At 42.2% G+C, this 16,731-nt stretch overlaps 1 protein-coding gene across 4 annotated transcripts in view; it reads left to right on the top strand.

Moving 5' to 3' along the window:
- SENP5 (SUMO specific peptidase 5) overlaps positions 1–16,354 on the top strand; it is a 79,674-nt gene extending 63,320 nt beyond the window's left edge. Inside the window, exons 7-11 of one of the 4 annotated variants that reach the window (XM_023214805.1) lie at positions 3,150–3,287; positions 7,590–7,673; positions 9,426–9,476; positions 10,575–10,727; positions 14,539–16,354. In XM_023214805.1, the coding sequence (XP_023070573.1) occupies positions 3,150–3,287; positions 7,590–7,673; positions 9,426–9,476; positions 10,575–10,685 (384 nt within the window). In that variant the 3' untranslated portion in view covers positions 10,686–10,727; positions 14,539–16,354. Of the gene's footprint in view, positions 1–3,149; positions 3,288–5,106; positions 6,197–7,589; positions 7,674–9,425; positions 9,477–10,574; positions 14,470–14,538 lie in introns of those variants that run through there. The other 3 variants (XM_023214804.1, XM_023214806.1, XM_023214807.3) reach the window with 3 other exon arrangements.
- Positions 16,355–16,731: the final 377 nt, after the last annotated feature.

Genomic DNA, 16,731 nt, shown 5'->3' with positions numbered 1-16,731 from the left:
TTGCCTTACTGTACTGGCTAAGACTTGGTACAATGTTGAATAGAAGTAATGAGATAGACGTCTTTCCCTAGTTCTCAATCTTGGAAAACGTTCAGTTTTTCACTATTGTATATGTCAGCTGTAGGCTTTCCTATTCCTATCTTCCTGAGAGTTTTTAATTATAAGTAAATACTGAATTTCATCAAATGCTTTTCCTGCATCTAAGCAGATGAACATTTGGTTTTTCTTCTTTATTCTGCGAATGGAACCCAAACTGAAGGAGCAACACCTTTCTTGAGACATGGCACGCTCACATAGTAGCTCTTTTTTTTTTTTTTTTTTTGAGACGGAGTCTTGCTCTGTCGCCCGGGCTGGAGTGCAGTGGCTGGATCTCAGCTCAATGCAAGCTCCACCTCCCGGGTTTACGCCATTCTCCTGCCTCAGCCTCCGGAGTAGCTGGGACTACAGGCGCCCGCCACCTCGCCCTGCTGGTTTTTTGTATTTTTTAGTAGAGACGGGGTTTCACTATGTTAGCCAGGATGGTCTTGAACTCCTGACCTCGTGATCCGCCCGTCTCGGTCTCCCAAAGTGCTGGGATTACAGGCTTGAGCCACCGCGCCCAGCCAGTAGCTCTTAAAGTTTCAATTTGCTCATGACATAACTTCACTTCTGGTTATTACATCCTTTTGATTAAAGCAAATCACATGACAGGACTACACTTCTCTCTTTGGGAGGGCAGAGAAGTCACATGGCATGGGCAGGCCTGTATAGTGTTTTTACAGGGAGGGCAACAAATAATTGGGGTCAGTGATACAATCCGTCATGCACATTGTTCTTAATTATGTGTACAGGTTAAATATCCCTTATCCAAAATGCTTGGGACTAGAAGTGTTTTGGATTTTGGACTCTTTCAGATTTTGTAATATTTGTATATATATAATGAGGTATTTTGGGGGTAGAATCAAAGTCTAAACACAAAATTCACTTATGTTTCATATATACCTTAGATGCATGGCCCAAAGGTAATTTACAATATTCTTAGTAATTTTGTATATGCAACAGTTTATGTACATTGACCCATCAGAAAGCAAACGTGTCACTATCTCAACCACCCCTGTGGACAATCTGTGGCATCATGTCAGCTCTCAGAAAGTTCCAGATTTTGGAGGATTTCAGGTTTTCGGGTTAGGGATACTCAACCTGTATAAAGCTCTATGAATGTCTGTGTTAATGTGTTAGAAGAAGACAATGATTTGGAAAGATAGGTGAAGTGTATCTTTTTCTGTATTTTGTAATTTTTATACAAAAATCTATTTTACAATGTAGGAAACATTACTTTTTGAGAAGAATATAAATCTGGTTTTATTTACTGCTGTATTCTAAATATGATTCCTTGTTTTAGATACTCGGAATTAAAAAAAAAATACTCCGAATTTATAATCTGGAAAGGACCATTGTTTATTATTTTCACTCGTTCCTTCTGCCCACCTCACTCCCCCAGGTTGATGCAGAAACCGAAAAGCTAAAGTGATTTTTCTCCAGGGTCATGAAGACTTACAGAAGATTCATTTAGAGCAGGACACTATTTGAATATCAGAAAGCGAGAAGGAAATCTTGGGAAATTAGTTTCAGAGAATTTGAGGTAGTTTAAAATGTTTTAACCCAAGTAATCACCAAATTACTCTAAAAAAAAATACCTGAGAAGGCAAATTGATTCACCCTTTTACAAATGTGTGTGGAGCACCTACTACTTTATCACCCACTCTACACTGGAATTTCGAGTGGAATAGCAAGCAAGCATTTCTAGACTGTAAAGGGATATGTATTACGATATAAAGGTGTGTTAGGATTGTAAAGGATGCATAAAGTATTATCAAGGATGTTTTTCTCAATTTTGACATTTGAGAGACCCAAGCAAGTAATCATAATAACTAAGATATCTGGTTACTTATAATGGGCTAAACAGAGTTTTATGCATCTTACACATATTCTTTTATTACTTTAAAAAACTTCATAAGGTAGGTACTATTTTCTATGCATTTTATTAGTTGAGGAAATTAAGGTGCAAAGAAGCTAAGGAAATTGCCAAAGTCATCTGACCAATAAGTGGAAGAGCTACAATTTGAACTTGAGCAGACGTGCTTCAGAGCCCATGATCTTAACTGCTGCTTACACCATGTCTGTAGAAAGAGTCTGTAGATGCAGTTTCAGGGTGTCACTGTGTCGCCCAGGCTGGACTGCAGAGGTGTGATCATGGCTCACTACAGCCCCCACCTCCTGGGCTTAAGTGATCCTGCTGCTTCAGCCTCCCAAGTAGCTGGGACTGCAGGCACGCACCACCACACCTGGCTGATTTTTTATTTTTATTTATTTATTTTTCTTGAGACAAGGTCTGGCTCTGTCACCCAGGCTGGAGTGCAGTGGCGCAATCTCTGCTGAATGCATCCTCCGTCTCCCAGGCTCAAGCCATCCTTTCAACCTCAGCCTACCAAGTAGCTGCGACTGCCGGTGCACACCACCACACCCAGCTAGTTTTTGTATTTTTTGTAGATACAGGGTTTCGCCGTGTCACCCAGGCTGGTCTCAAACTCTTGAGCTCAAACGATCTGCCCGCGTTGGCCTCTCAAAGTGCTGGGCATACAGATGTGAGCCATTGAGCCCGGCCTGATTTTTTATTTTTTGTAGAGACAGAGTCTCGTTATGTTGCCCAGGCTGGTCTCAAACTCCTGGGCTCAAGCAGTCCTTCGCCTCAGCCTCCCAGTGTACTGGGATTACAGGTGTGAGCCACCGTGCCTAGCCCTTTATACGTTTTCTAATACTATGATTCCTTTCTAAACAAGAGTTGAATCCAGGTTAAATATGTACATGAGAAAATGAGGTAAGCATAAAAACAAGGAGCCAAGTCATATCAGGCAGTTGACACACAGGTTTAGTAGATGAACTGGAAAACTGTACTTCGTATAGCTTTATTTTTGTATTATTGTTGTGTATTATAGCTTAATAGTTATAAAGCATGGGCTTAGAGTAAGACCTGGGTTCAAATTCTGGTTCCTTGCTTACTACTTTTTTCCCCTTGTGTAGGTCACAGGTCAGCAAATAGAAGCTGTTGTTTTTTGATGGTTTGGATAGCCTGTGGTGATGGCTGCATTTCTTTCTCTTTTCTTGATCAGGTGGATTTGTTTAAAAAGAGCCTTCTGTTGATTCCTATTCACCTGGAAGTCCACTGGTCTCTCATTACTGTGACACTCTCTAATCGAATTATTTCATTTTATGATTCCCAAGGCATTCATTTTAAGTTTTGTGTAGAGGTAAGTTAATATACTGCCTATTTTTTCATTTATTTTGTAATTGGCCAGATAGCATCTTAGCTCTAGATAGAACAGCAGCAGTCAAAACCATACAGGAACAGTTTGTGTCATGAAAATCCTCTAAAATGTTAGCTGAGAAAAGGACTAGAAGGGGAATCTCTGGCTGAGGAGAGGATCTGTCTAGGATCCAGATCCCCCTCTGAGGTACTCCACTTGGATTTTCTCTGTTTTTCCCTTAAAACTACATCTTGAATGTGGTTAGAAATTGTTTGTCTTTGATCATCTTAAAGCTAAAATTGGCTTGTATCTGCAAAATAACTCCTGTAGAATAAACTATAACCCAATGGAATCAATTAACAAAGTATTAGTGTTCAGCTAATAAACAGTTCAACAAGATGGTGGGATACAAAATCAAGAAAAATGAGTAGGTTTCCGGATTTTCCTGCACTATCAAGAACCAGTAAGAAAATGTAACTGGGAATAAGATTCCATTTACAAAAGAAACAAAACATAAATAACCCAGGAATATGCCCTAGGAAGAAATGTGGAAATTCTTTATGATGAAAACTCCTAAAGCTTTAGATACTTAAAAGAAATCTGTACAAAAGTGTAAAAGTATTTGAATGAAATATGGAGAATATTGTGTTCACAGAGTGGGGAAGGACTTCTTACATGGGACCAAAGAAAAGACATAAGGAACAATTGGATAAATTTAACCACCTCCTAATTTAAAACTTCTGTGTATCGTAAAGTTAAAAGACAAGCAACAGACTTGGAGAAAATATGTATGATGTAAATAACAGAAAATAATTATCCAGAATACATGGGAAACTCCTACAAATGAATAAGGGGAGGATAAAAGGACCTAATAGAAATGGACAAAGGCTAATTTAGTAAATTTTAGGAAAAATGCAAATAACTATTTAAAAACACATGGAGAGGTGTTCAGCCTCACCAGAAATAAAGGAAATGCAAATGAAAACTACACCAGTTACATTTTTTACCCATTGTGTTAGAAAAAGTGATGCTGTTCAAGTGTCTATGTAAGGAAATAAGCATTCGCATATTTTCTGGTGGAGTGTGTAAATTGATACAGCCGCTTGGGGACAGCTGCAGTTCTCATCAGTTCCAAGTGCCTTGTAATTAAGAAGATGCACATTCTGTGGCATATCAGCTCCATTTCTTGGTATCTACTCTGTAAAAATGCTTGTATCTGCAGACAAGGATGGGGCATGTGCTAGGATGTTCATGGCAGCATTATTTATAATAGTGCTAAATAAAACAACCCAAATTTAGCTCTAGCAAGAGGATATAGCTAAATACACTATGGTACAGTATACCCATACTATTAAACTGACCATAGCAGACCTTCAAGTCCTCAAATGGAAAGATGTCCAAGGCATAGGGCTTTAAAAAGCCAATATTGTGGAATGATACAGTATAGTACATTTATAGAAAAAAATACATGTATATGTGTATATATACAAATACATGCAGGTGTATGTGTAGGCGCATACATACATATATATTTGTAAGTAAAAAGATAGGATCTTACCATTTTTGATATCAATGATTATTACCTTTGGGTAAGTGTAGAAAAGCAAGACTGATAGTTAAAGGTGATTTGGCCTTATTTAGGATATTTTTAATTATAAGGAGAATATTTTGGCCTTATTTTGGGATTTTTTGTTTTTGTTTTTTTTTACAAGGAGAATATTTTCTTGTATTATTTGTTTAATTAACATTTAATTTTAAAATTAAGTTTAATGCAAACTATGACGAAAATCAAGTTTTCAAAATTCACATTTTCATTTCCAAGAAATCCAGGAAAAAAATACCCCAAAAGGGAGAGGCCTCCTGGGCCCAGAGTTCTCACAATACCAGGTGTGAGTATCTTTTCCAGTTCCCTTCCCCTAATTCCTTGCCTTTCTCTCAACCAACATATTCCCGTACCGGCCAGAGCCTGTCTATATTGTCTCTTTCCTAGACAGACCTGCAGAGATATAACCAAAAGTGCAGCCATATCAGTGCCTTTAAGAATCAGATTCTGACAGGCAGAGGAGAGCAGAGGTGTTGGGAAAATTGTTTCCTGTAGGAACTATTTACTGCTCTTGCTTTGTGCCAGGCACTGATGCCAGGAGTCAGGTAGGGCCAGACACATGTTCGCCTTCATGGAGTGCATGATGGTTAAACAGGATTTTGTTTGTAAAACACACAGTTGGGTTCAAGTCGATTCTGAATCATTAGGGCCTGTTCTGCACAGTAATAAAAATTCATCTTCTGAATTTGTGCCCAAGCCCTCCTGCAGAGTTCCTACCTTTTCAGCAAAATTACAATTGGCCTAATAATTTTGCATATTTGCAAAAAGACGCTAAGAACAGACTCCTTTTAGGTGATAACTAGAAGTAATTTGGAGCCAAGTCATCTGGGCAGGTGGGGTCAAGCTGTTTTTTGTTTTAAGAGGATGTAGGGGTTGTAGAAGTGGTGCTTAACTCATTTAGGGGCCGATATTTCCAAAGAACTGACGAAAAGTGTTTGAAACAGTCACTACATAAATGTGTAGATTCCACGGCAGCAGCGACTACAAGAGCTTTATTCACTAGTGTCCCCGGCACTTGAACCATTATAGATGCTCAGTACATTTTGAATGTAGGTGACCATTTTTAAGGACAAATCTTTTTTGCCTGTATTTTACTTAAGAATTTACATATACTGGCTGGGCAGGGTGGCTCACGCCTGTAATCCCAGCATTTTGGGAGGCCAAGGCGGGCAGATCACAAGGTCAAGAGATAGAGACCATCCTGGCCAACATGGTGAAACCCCGTCTCTATTAAAAACACAAAAATTAGCCGGGCATGGTGGCATGCGCCTGTAGTCCCAGCTACTCGGGAGGCTGAGGCAGGAGAATCGCTTGAATCGGAGATGGAGGTTGCAGGGAGCTGAGATCGCACTACTGCACTCTAGCCTGGGGGACACAGCAAGACTCCGTCTCAAAAAAAAAAAAAAAAAAGAACTTACACGTACTGCTTATTCTGAGAACCTGAAGTTACTTGTTTAGAGGGAGAAGAGCAACATGCGGTCAGACTTGGTTAAATATTAAGTATTTGCTTTTATCCTGTGTTTTCTTTTGAAGAGGTGGCTTCCAGTCCACCTTTTGTGTGTGTGTGTGTCAGAGTCTCACTCTGTCCCCCAGGCTGGAGTGCAGTGGCCCAGTCTTGGCTCATGGCAACTTCTGCCTCCTGGGTTCAAGCGATTCTTGTGTTGCAGCCTCCGGAGTAGCTGGGATTACAGGTGTGCACCACCATGCCTGGCTACTTTTTGTATTTTTAGTAGAAACGGAGTTTTGCCTTGTTGGCCAGGCTGGTCTTGAACTCCTGACCTCACGTCATGTGATCCACCCGCCTCAGCCTCCCAAAGTGCTGGAATTATAGATGTGAGCCACCGCGTCTGGCCACGGTCCACTTTTGTTAGGGGGTGGGTGGGGGTCGTTATTCACATAACCTCTGACTTCACTCTTGATGTGGAGAGAGACACACAGAGGTTGAGAGCACTGGGGACATTTTGAAACTCCAGCAAGCTTCATCTTGGTAGATATTTCAACAGTGGACTTGACCATATTCAGTATTCAGAATGAATTTTAGTATAACTTTCCAGAAACTGAATGTTAACCTTTTCTGCAGCCCTCAAAATTAAGGAGTGTATCAGAATATCTAAGGCTGGAATGTTTTTCATTTAGTTTTAGTTGTTAGTGATGTCTGCCATGGGTTCCTTTCCTCTGTGGAGCACTGGCAATGATCAAGACTTTCTTTTTGACTTGACAGTATGTAAGTTTCAAATGCAGCAAGCTGACTTACTGTTGGGAAGGGCTGGCTATAACCATCCCATAAAATGTTTTAATTAGACAAAGCCAGCATCCACAGTCTGGGTGCAAACTTGAATACAGGAGGTCTGACTCCCCCTTAACAATATGAAATGAAGAGTCTGAAATAAAGTTCCAGCTTTAGCCAGGAGCAGTGGTGTACACCTATAGTCCCAGCTACTTGGAAGGCTGAGATAGGAGGATCTCTGGAGCCTAGGAGTTCAAGTCTGCAGTGAGCTCTGATCATGCCATTGCACTCCAGCCTGGGTGACGGAGCAAGATCCTCTCTCTTAAAAAAAAAATTTTGTTCCAGCTTCTTAATGCATACTCTGCCCAGTTATGGGGCCACAGCCTCCTCCTTTCCTTCTGTCTGCTATGGGCATGTTCCATTTTTCACCAACTGATGGAACACAGCATCTGTGTTGTGGTTTCTTTTTAACCAGAATATAAGAAAGTATTTGCTGACTGAAGCCAGAGAAAAAAATAGACCTGAATTTCTTCAGGGTTGGCAGACTGCTGTTACGAAGGTAAGTATGTGATGACAACGAAACCCAGGCATGTCCAGGGGATGGAATTATGTAAGGGTGGGTGCCTTTAAGAGTATTTGAAGACTGGTGACAGAGATACCAAGGAGAGCCTGGAGGCTCCAGGGAGGCAGCTGAGAACAAACTTCAGTTTAGTATTCATCATCGCTGCTCAGTTGCCCAGTGCTTCCGGGAGCAAATCACTTTGGTCACTTCCTCCCTGAGGCAGTTGCTAATGATGTGTTTGCTCTTCCGGGGGGAACAAAAAACTTTTTTGTGTGGCACTTGCCTCTTGCATCATGGCTCTTATTTCCAGATGACCCATATAGACCCAGAAGAATGCTGAAATGACTATTTGGATCCACTGAGGGGGAGAAGGTGCACTGGGCTACTTGCCAGGCACGTGGGGAAGATAGCCCAGGCACTTCAGTCCCACCACCGTCTGGATGCAGCACCATGTTTGGCCCATGACATTCCAACTGTGAGGCAGAGTGCCCAGGCACAGCCGCTCATTCCTGTCGTAAATACCAGTGTCTTCCATTGATGGCGGGCTGTATTGTTTCCAGTGTTTTTGTGTATTAGATCTCATTTGATCCTTATAACCTGTGCGGTAGGCAGGTCATCTTGGGATAAGCATCATCTTTATTTTGTAAATGAGAAAACTGAAGCCCAGGTGTGATTTTCCCCAAAGGACATCAAAACTATTGATATAGAGTCAGGTCCTTGAATGCAGGTCTGTCTGGATCATTGACACAATGTTATAGGCAGGATCTGGAAACAAACCTTTAACCCAAACCCAAAGAGACAAGATTTATTAGTTCATCCTTGAACTGAACCAAATGCTAAATTTTAAAATTAAGCTTAAGTTTTGTATTTTGAATAACCTAGTATACCAGTTCAAACCAGAACTAGTAAATTTCCTGAAATTACCCAACTAAAAAATCTAGGTATTCTAAATTTAGTTAGGATCTTCTGTATCCCCGCTTTGGGCAGAATACAGTAACCAGTTCTTTTAAAAACATACTGTTGGCCTGGCACAGTGGCTCGTGTCTGTGTTCCCAGCACTTTTGGGAGGCAAAGGTGGGCGGATTGCTGAAGTCTAGGAGTTCAAGACCAGCCTGGGCAACATGGTGGGACCTCATTTCTACAAATAATAAAATTAACCAGGCATAGTCCCAGCTACTTGGGAAGCTGAGGTGGGAGGATTGCTTGAACTCAGGAGACTGAGACTCTGCCACTGCACTCCAGCCTGGGCAACAGAGTGAGACCCTGTCTCAAAAACCCATCACAAAAACCATACTGTTTACCTTCACAATTTCTTTCAAAGAATAGGACAGGGCCGTGTGATGTGAGGTCGAAAGCGAAGACTGCTCAGCGGCGATCTCAGCATGCTGGCGTCCAGGGGCCGGGCCTATGTTCCCAGCCACAATTCCATTTTGACTCCGTTGTCAGTGAATTGATAGCAGAACCCAGTATCCAAATGCATGTTTTTAAAATAGGTTTTTACATTTGATGTCCCATTTCTCATATTTAGGTAAAACATTGTTCTATAAGTTGCAGTTGTCACCTGATAGCTCTTTTTATGTGGCCAGGTGCCTCCATAAAATTAGATGCTTGAGGTATCAGAGGACATACCAGCTGTCCTGGAGAAAGAAACGTTTCCTATCCTTTGCACTTTTTTCCATAAAGGAGTTTTTCTTATCTGAAGAGGAGTGATTGATCATCTTTTAATGACTGTCTTGTTTTTCCCCTCAGTGTATTCCACAACAGAAAAATGACAGTGACTGTGGAGTCTTTGTGCTCCAGGTAAAGAAAGACTGCTCTTCAGAGTTGACACTGTGTGAATTGAGTTTGTGGGGTTGAGAGGGGAGAGAGGGCCGTTCCTGTGTGTATAGGATGCTAGGTACAAGCCACAGAGTACCTCCCTCCCCTTTGTTGCTGAGGAGCAGTAGTTTCTGCATTTGCAGATGTTATCATTAGGAAGAGCCACCTTCCAGGGATCAAGAGTGAACTGTGGGTGTCATCTCTATCTCATTGGAGATTATTAAGCTACATTGGAGACTGACTTGAATTTGTCCGTATCATAACCTTTGGCATTTGCAGAATTTAAAAAAAAAACCATTGGCAAGCAGTCTGCAGGTCTGACACAGAGTGATTAGATTTTAAATAAGGGCCACATTGAAAAACTGCCGTCATCTCCTAAGAGGTCAAAGAGCGCTATGGAAAAAATTCAGTTATCCATTATATTTGTGAAGGAAATTACAGAATATGTGCATGAATTTAGAGATTTGCAAAGATCTTGGAAAACAGGTTCATTTGTGTACCTCATGCATGTTTGGGGTTTTGTAAACAAATTCTAGTTCCCACTTAAGGGCCATGATAGGTCTAGCTGCACTCGCAGCAGGTTGCACTTTGGGAGGAATTTAGGCCTTTTCATCAGTTGCTGCTTTTCACTATACTGGGTCAGGAGGGAGAGGAGATCCCAAGCCATACAGTAACTTGGTCAGTTGACTATAATTTGGGTAAATGCTTAAAACTGTGTTTTTACAACAGTTTAAACAGACATGAAAATGCTGCCTTAGATCGGGGTCCCCAGCCCCTGGGCCACGGACAGATACCGTCCACATTAGGTTCTCATAGGAGCGTGAACCGTTGTGAACTGCAGACGTGAGGGATCTAGGTTGTTCGCCCCTTATGAGAATCTAACTAATGCCTGATAATTCATCCTGAAACCAACCCCCTCTCCCCCAAGTCTGTGGAAAAATTGCCTTACACGAAACCAGTCCCTGGTGCCAGAAAGGTTGGGGACTTCTGCCTTAGACACTATCAGGTCTGCATTTAGTAAAACAGAGTGGGCTGGTACACAACTCCAAGTGCCACTGAAGTGTTTCTGGACCTTTGCAGTACTGCAAGTGCCTCGCCTTAGAGCAGCCTTTCCAGTTCTCACAAGAAGACATGCCCCGAGTGCGGAAGAGGATTTACAAGGAGCTGTGTGAGTGCCGGCTCATGGACTGAAACTCCGCCGGGACCCTGGGAAGTCTGACCAAGTTGGAGCAGGTGGTTTGTTACTTGAATCTCCAAACACTTAGTTGAATTTTTACAGATATTTCAGATCAGTGGTGTTGGGCCACTATTGTTACCTCAAATTTATTTTTTGCCCTTATTCATTTCTCCAGCTACCATGTACTATTGTTTAATGTTCAGTTTGGTTTCATTTTTAATTTTATGGTTCTGTGCGTCCCCCATATTTAATATTTATTATTCAAACGCATGCATATAGACAGAGCATGCAGTGAAGAGTATTAAAAAAAAAAGCTTAGTAGATTTGGTGCAGCTTTTGAAACTTAGTTAGACGTGAACTGAATACAGGTTTCAGATTTACTCCCAGAACCTAAAAATGCAAGATGTTTTTGATACAACATACGCTGAGAATAGTAAGTGTTCCCTGGGGCATTAAGGGTAGCTGGGGGTGGTTTTGACAACTCCAGTCCTGTTTTACTTTACCAGTGGCACCTTTCACCCACTTCCCTCTCCAAGTGAGTCTTAGAGAGTGCGGTCCGTTCCTTCAGAAGGGTGAGATGCACGTGGCTGTAGACTGACTGGTGTCTTCTGGTTCTGGAGGCACACTTGTAAGCACAGCGGCTGCTTTGGGAAGAGTAAGGTATGAGAAAAGGACGGCAACCTTGGAGGCCAGTAACAATGACAGATTTCACTCGTGGTGTCAAGAATTGTAATACGTGGCGTACATCTCATAAAGGCTTTTGCTGGGATATTGAATTCCCTGAATTTTTCTGCTTTCCACCTTTTAAAAAAATCTTAACATCCATCAGACCAGTGGTCAGACAAATGAGAATGCAGCTGTTTTCACAGTAATTTTTAAGTTGTCATTTCCCTGTGTTGCCTCCCAGTTGGAAGAAGTTAAGGTTTACCAAATGCATTTCTATTTCAAGGGTATCTGAAATTTAGACATTCAAAACTGAAGGCCGACTGACTTTAGATGTTTTGCAGGTGACTGCAGAGAAGAGGGAGGGTAATAGAGACAACTTAGCCCCATGGGAGCACAGCAACCGTGTCAGGTTCTTCTGGTCCCTTTAGTGACCTCAGCATGCAGGGCACATGTGGCTTCTGCGTGGCCAGTGCTGATGACACTAGCACGGTTGTTTTTCTCCTTCCATTGAACCTCAGCTTCTGAAGAAAGGCTCAAGAGGCCCTTGTCCATACACTTAGCTGCGTTAGGATTAATGTCACGCATCTTACATCTTTAATCCAGCCTTTCGTGACATATTGGAAAGATGTATGTTAAACCTACCCAATGATCCTTTCAGAATCGGGAGGAAAAACAACCCATGTTGTTTTTTCAAACTCAGAAGTTTGAATAGAAAAACAAGTAAATGGCAGAAGATTCTCGAATTTATGCCTGCGTAGGTTTGGAGTATTGAAAAAGCTAAAATGTTGAGTTTCACTTGGCCCTAAGGTAAGGCGGAGAGAAGGCTGACTGCCAGCAGGTGAGGACTGAGTCCAGCCATGTTTACATGCAGGGTTCCCAGACACCAGCGGTGACACTGGGAAGCAGCCCCAGCACTTTCCTCTCCTGAGTCCTCCAGACTCACAACCCTTAATGTCAAACCAGGTCAGTGTTTCTTACTGTGTTTCAAGTCGTTAAAAAGACTGAGAGTGGAGGCACTTTATGCTGCTATAGGTGGGGTTCTGTCAGCGTTAGGAAAAATGACAGTTGAGGGTAAGGAAGAGCTCTTCATGAGTTTTTCAAACATAATTATGCAAACATGAGATTTTTCAAAACATATACCAGACATTTGCCTCATTTTTTTTTTTTTTTGGTGGGGGTGCAGTATACCAAAGTAGCCAGTCAGCCAGTCACTGGGCTGTCAGTTCACAATGTCTTGTACTTCAGAGTGAGGAAGTATTTCAGTTCCTCATTGACAGAACCTGGCATGCAGAAGAGACAGAATTGTTCCTGTGAGAAAATCAGTGCCCAGTGTGAGCTGCCCAAGCCCAGTGACTCCTTCACTTCCAGTCTGATGCTTCATAGGGCACCTTGTGGCGTGCTGCCCGGCGTGGCTTAGACTAAACGTTGTTTGTGTTTTTTTTGAGTCAGGGTCTCACTGTCCCTCAGGCTGGAATGCAATGGCATGGTCTCGGCTCACTGCAACCTCCACCTCCCAGGTTCAAGCGATTCTCCTGCCTCAGCCTCCCAAGTAGCTGGGATTACAGGTGTATGGCACCACACCCCACCAGTTTTTGTATTTTTAGTAGAGACAGGGTTTCGCCATGTTGGTCAGGCTGGTCTTGAATTCCTGACCTCAAGTGATCTGCCCACCTGGGCCTCCCAAAGTGCTGGGATTACAGGCGTGAGCCACCGCGCCTGGCCAATGTTGAGTATTTTAAAAGTCATTTAAAAATATTTGTCATCGATGAAACTTGGTTTCAGCACACATAATTGCTTTCCCTCTCTTCCTGTAATTAGGTGTAAACCTCTATAACTCAAGTCCTAGATTAGAATGTCCTTTGTCCTGATGTTTGCAGTAATTGCTTCCTTGGTTAATAAAGACATTTTTGAAATATACCCTGGACTGTTGGTGAAAAGAGGCAGGCGTGGCTTTAGTGGTACTAGTTTGGCACTGAACTGTTTGGGTGCCCATGAGGTAGGCAGACCTTATGCTTTTTTTTTTATTTTTGAGATGGAGTCGTGCTCTGTTGCCCAGGCTGGAGTGCAGTGATGCGATCTCGGCTCACTGCAACCTCTGCCTCCGAGGCTCAAGCGATTCTCCTGCCTCAGCCTCCCCAACAGCTGGGACTACAGGTGTGTCCTGTAATTTCTGTAGTTTTTTAGAGACCCGGCTAATTTTTATATTTTTAGCAGAGATGGAGTTTCGCCATGTTGGTCAGGCTGGTCTCGAACTCCTGACCTCAGGTGATCCACCAGCCTCTGCCTCACAAAGTGCTGGGATTACAGGCATAAGCCGCCATGCCCGGCCTAGACCTTATGCTTTTGAGGTTGAGTGCAGGCCTTGTGCTAAGTTAAGTGCTACTTTTGACGAGCCTTCGACAAGCGGCCCAGTCCTCTCCTCAGCAAACTTATCAGGTTGTAGTTGCTTTACAGTGGTCTTTCCTTTTATTGGCTCTATAGCAATGAATATAGATTTGATTCAACTTTTGGTTATGTTCTCTCAATCCCAATCAACTTTCAGTTAGTCTCTTAAGAAAGGGAAAAGAAGGTGCTGCCAATCATCCCCAAATTGTTTTTGGCTTTGCATTCTATTTTCTACATAGCACTGAATCTGAGTAACACAGTCATTCTGGATTTATAGTTGGAACAGAACAGTAACAGACCTAACTGGGACTCAGCCAGCACTAGCCTCATCTTAGCTGCCCCTTTTCTCTGCATTGCAGTTTACTGCTTCCCTGGGCTAGACGTAACTGGGGGTTTTGGGCAGGTCAGACTCTTCAGGCAAGACAGTGTATTAGTAGTGTGAATTTGATATACTGATTACCTGCTTTGCCTAGTTAAGAAACTGAATTAATCAGCAGTTATAAAGCATATACTTTGTTATGTGCTAGGCCTGGCCTATAGATAATTAAGACGGTCCGGGGAATACCATCAGAGGAGTGCTAATTGTATTTGGGTGTTACAAAGCAGACCTAGATAAGCTGTTCACTTAACTGGTACCTATTGGGTCAGAAAAAGAATTTATTTAGAGATTATGATCATGTAAAATTACAGTACTCAACCCTTCTAGCAAAGTATTTTTTTGAAAAATAAACTAAATGCCTTTATAAACTTGTGTTCTCTTGTGTTGAGTAACATGTACTGTTTGGTGAGAAGTATTTTTTTCTTGTGACATTCCAGTCATGACAGAGGTCATCTAAGCAGAGGTCATCTAAGAACAGCGAGCAGTGCAGGCCCTAACCAGCTTACCCTCCGAGCAGCAGCACCATCACCCGAAGTTTCTACAATGGAGACGTTCTGTATTTGCATCTTAGCTTGACTGAGAAACTGCTTGTTTAATTCTCAGACGACTTCACTCCCATGTATTAATAGTGATTCCTTCATCTGAGTGTGCGATTGAATTTTCACTTTCTCCGGTGAAAGTGAGAAACAAGTCAGATGTTGTCCATGAGAAACAGGAAAGAATGCAGTAGAGAGACTCACATTTAGTGTTCTCAAGCCCAAGAAACACAAGATCCTCTTAATTCACCCCCACTTCCCCTTCCCCTGCAATCATCCAGAGCATGTTTTCTGGAAAACTAACCTATTTTTCCATCACCAGAGGTTGCTTGGTGCCTGTTTTATCACTTTCACAAGAACATCTGTGTTCTCTTCACATGCAGCCCTAGTTATTTCCAACTGTCAATCAAAATGGACATGCAGATTTTCCACATTATTCCCAGAATCCCCCTAGAACTCATTCATGTGTCTCCAGAGTACAGGAGTTCCAGAACACAGCCCTCCGTATAGGGCAGGAAACAGGCAGCAACAGCAATACCTTCATCCAGCTTTATTGAAACCTAGTACAGAAGACACTCCAAATAAAACCACTGCCTCCTGTAGAAATCTGAGTTATGTTTTACTACAAAAGAATATCAAATACATTAAATTACAGTGTGAAGGAATTTTAAAAATGAACAGTGTATCCTCATTAAATGTTTGCAAAATTTCTTCCTAAGCTCTTTTAAAAATTCAGATTTCTACACTTAGTTTAACATGAAAGACATTCGCACTAAGGTACTTCAGCCCCAACTTTCAAGGACTGTTGGAAGTTAGAAGGTACTTTGTTGCTAAGTGAAAAAAATTCATTTTTCCTGTCGGAAAATTATACTAGACTTAACAGTTTTAAGTGAGCAATAACTCACATCTATTAGAAATCACCTCTTGCCTTACAAATACCAAAGAAATTCCCTAGACTCCCCTGCTCTGTAGAACCATGAGCTCACTGTGAAGGCTTGAGCCTCAGTAAGTACAATTTGAGGAAAAAAATGAGAAACCGCTAAAACAGGAATCTCCTGCAGGAACCTTCTGTGACTGTCAAACATTCCATCTTCAAGCTCCCCTTTTTATACCCAGTCCGTTCCCAACATCACTGAAAGTGAATAGAATAAACTCGGTGATCCTCATGTCAAGGCAGTGTTTTCACTGTCTCGATATTTTATCCCATTTCTTACTGGCAACCATCTCCCCTACCCCTGAAATTATTTACAGGTTCCCTCTATGACAAACTCTTGCCCTTTTTTTAGCTTTGGGTATAACACATCTTTTGAAAAACGTGTTAGTAAATACTCAAGCTTGGGCCTTATTTCCTGATGTGTAAAGCATGGAAGCAGTGCTGTCCTGTGGAGACTGCTTTTGCACCAACTATATAGGAAGGTCCTTGGCCTCTAAGCTTGCCTTTAGAGGTTGGAATTCATGGAAAACAAATTCAGCTGTCAAACACCTGTTCCTAATTTTGTGCAAAGCAATACAACATAGCACAACTCCATTTGTTATTTTTCGTTTTGCTTTGTAGAGAAGGGGTCTTGCTATGTTGCCCAGTCTAGTCTCAAACTCCTGGCCTCAAGCTGTCCTTCCTCCTCAGCCTCCCAAAGTGTTGGGATTACAGGTGTGAGCCACCATGCATGGCCCCACCTCCATTTATTAGGCTATCTCATGTAAACTTTTAAAAAAAAAATCCCAGGCCCCAATGTAGATCATGAACCTACCTTAAGACTCAATATGGTAAAAACAAATTTTTAAATGTTTCTGTCTTTCTAAAAGTGTAGTGGTTTGGGCTAAAGACTAACCAACATGGCCGGGTGCGGTGGCTCAAGCCTGTAATCCCAACACTTTGGGAGGCCGAGACAGGCGGATCACGAGGTCAGGAGATCAAGACCATCCTGGCTAACACAGTGAAACCCCGTCTCTACTAAAAATACAAAAAACTAGCCGGGCGAGGTGGCGGGCGCCTGTAGTCCCAGCTACTCGGGAGGCTGAGGCAGGAGAATGGCGTAAACCCGGGCTGGAGTGCAGTGGCTGGATCTCAGCTCACTGCAAGCTCCGCCTCCCGGG

The sequence above is a fragment of the Piliocolobus tephrosceles genome, chromosome 2 (assembly GCF_002776525.5).
Source record: "Piliocolobus tephrosceles isolate RC106 chromosome 2, ASM277652v3, whole genome shotgun sequence".
In the NCBI taxonomy this organism is placed as follows: Eukaryota; Metazoa; Chordata; class Mammalia; order Primates; family Cercopithecidae; genus Piliocolobus; species Piliocolobus tephrosceles.
Note: the sequence above shows the minus strand (reverse complement) of the source record. Positions and strands in the feature narration are given on the sequence as shown.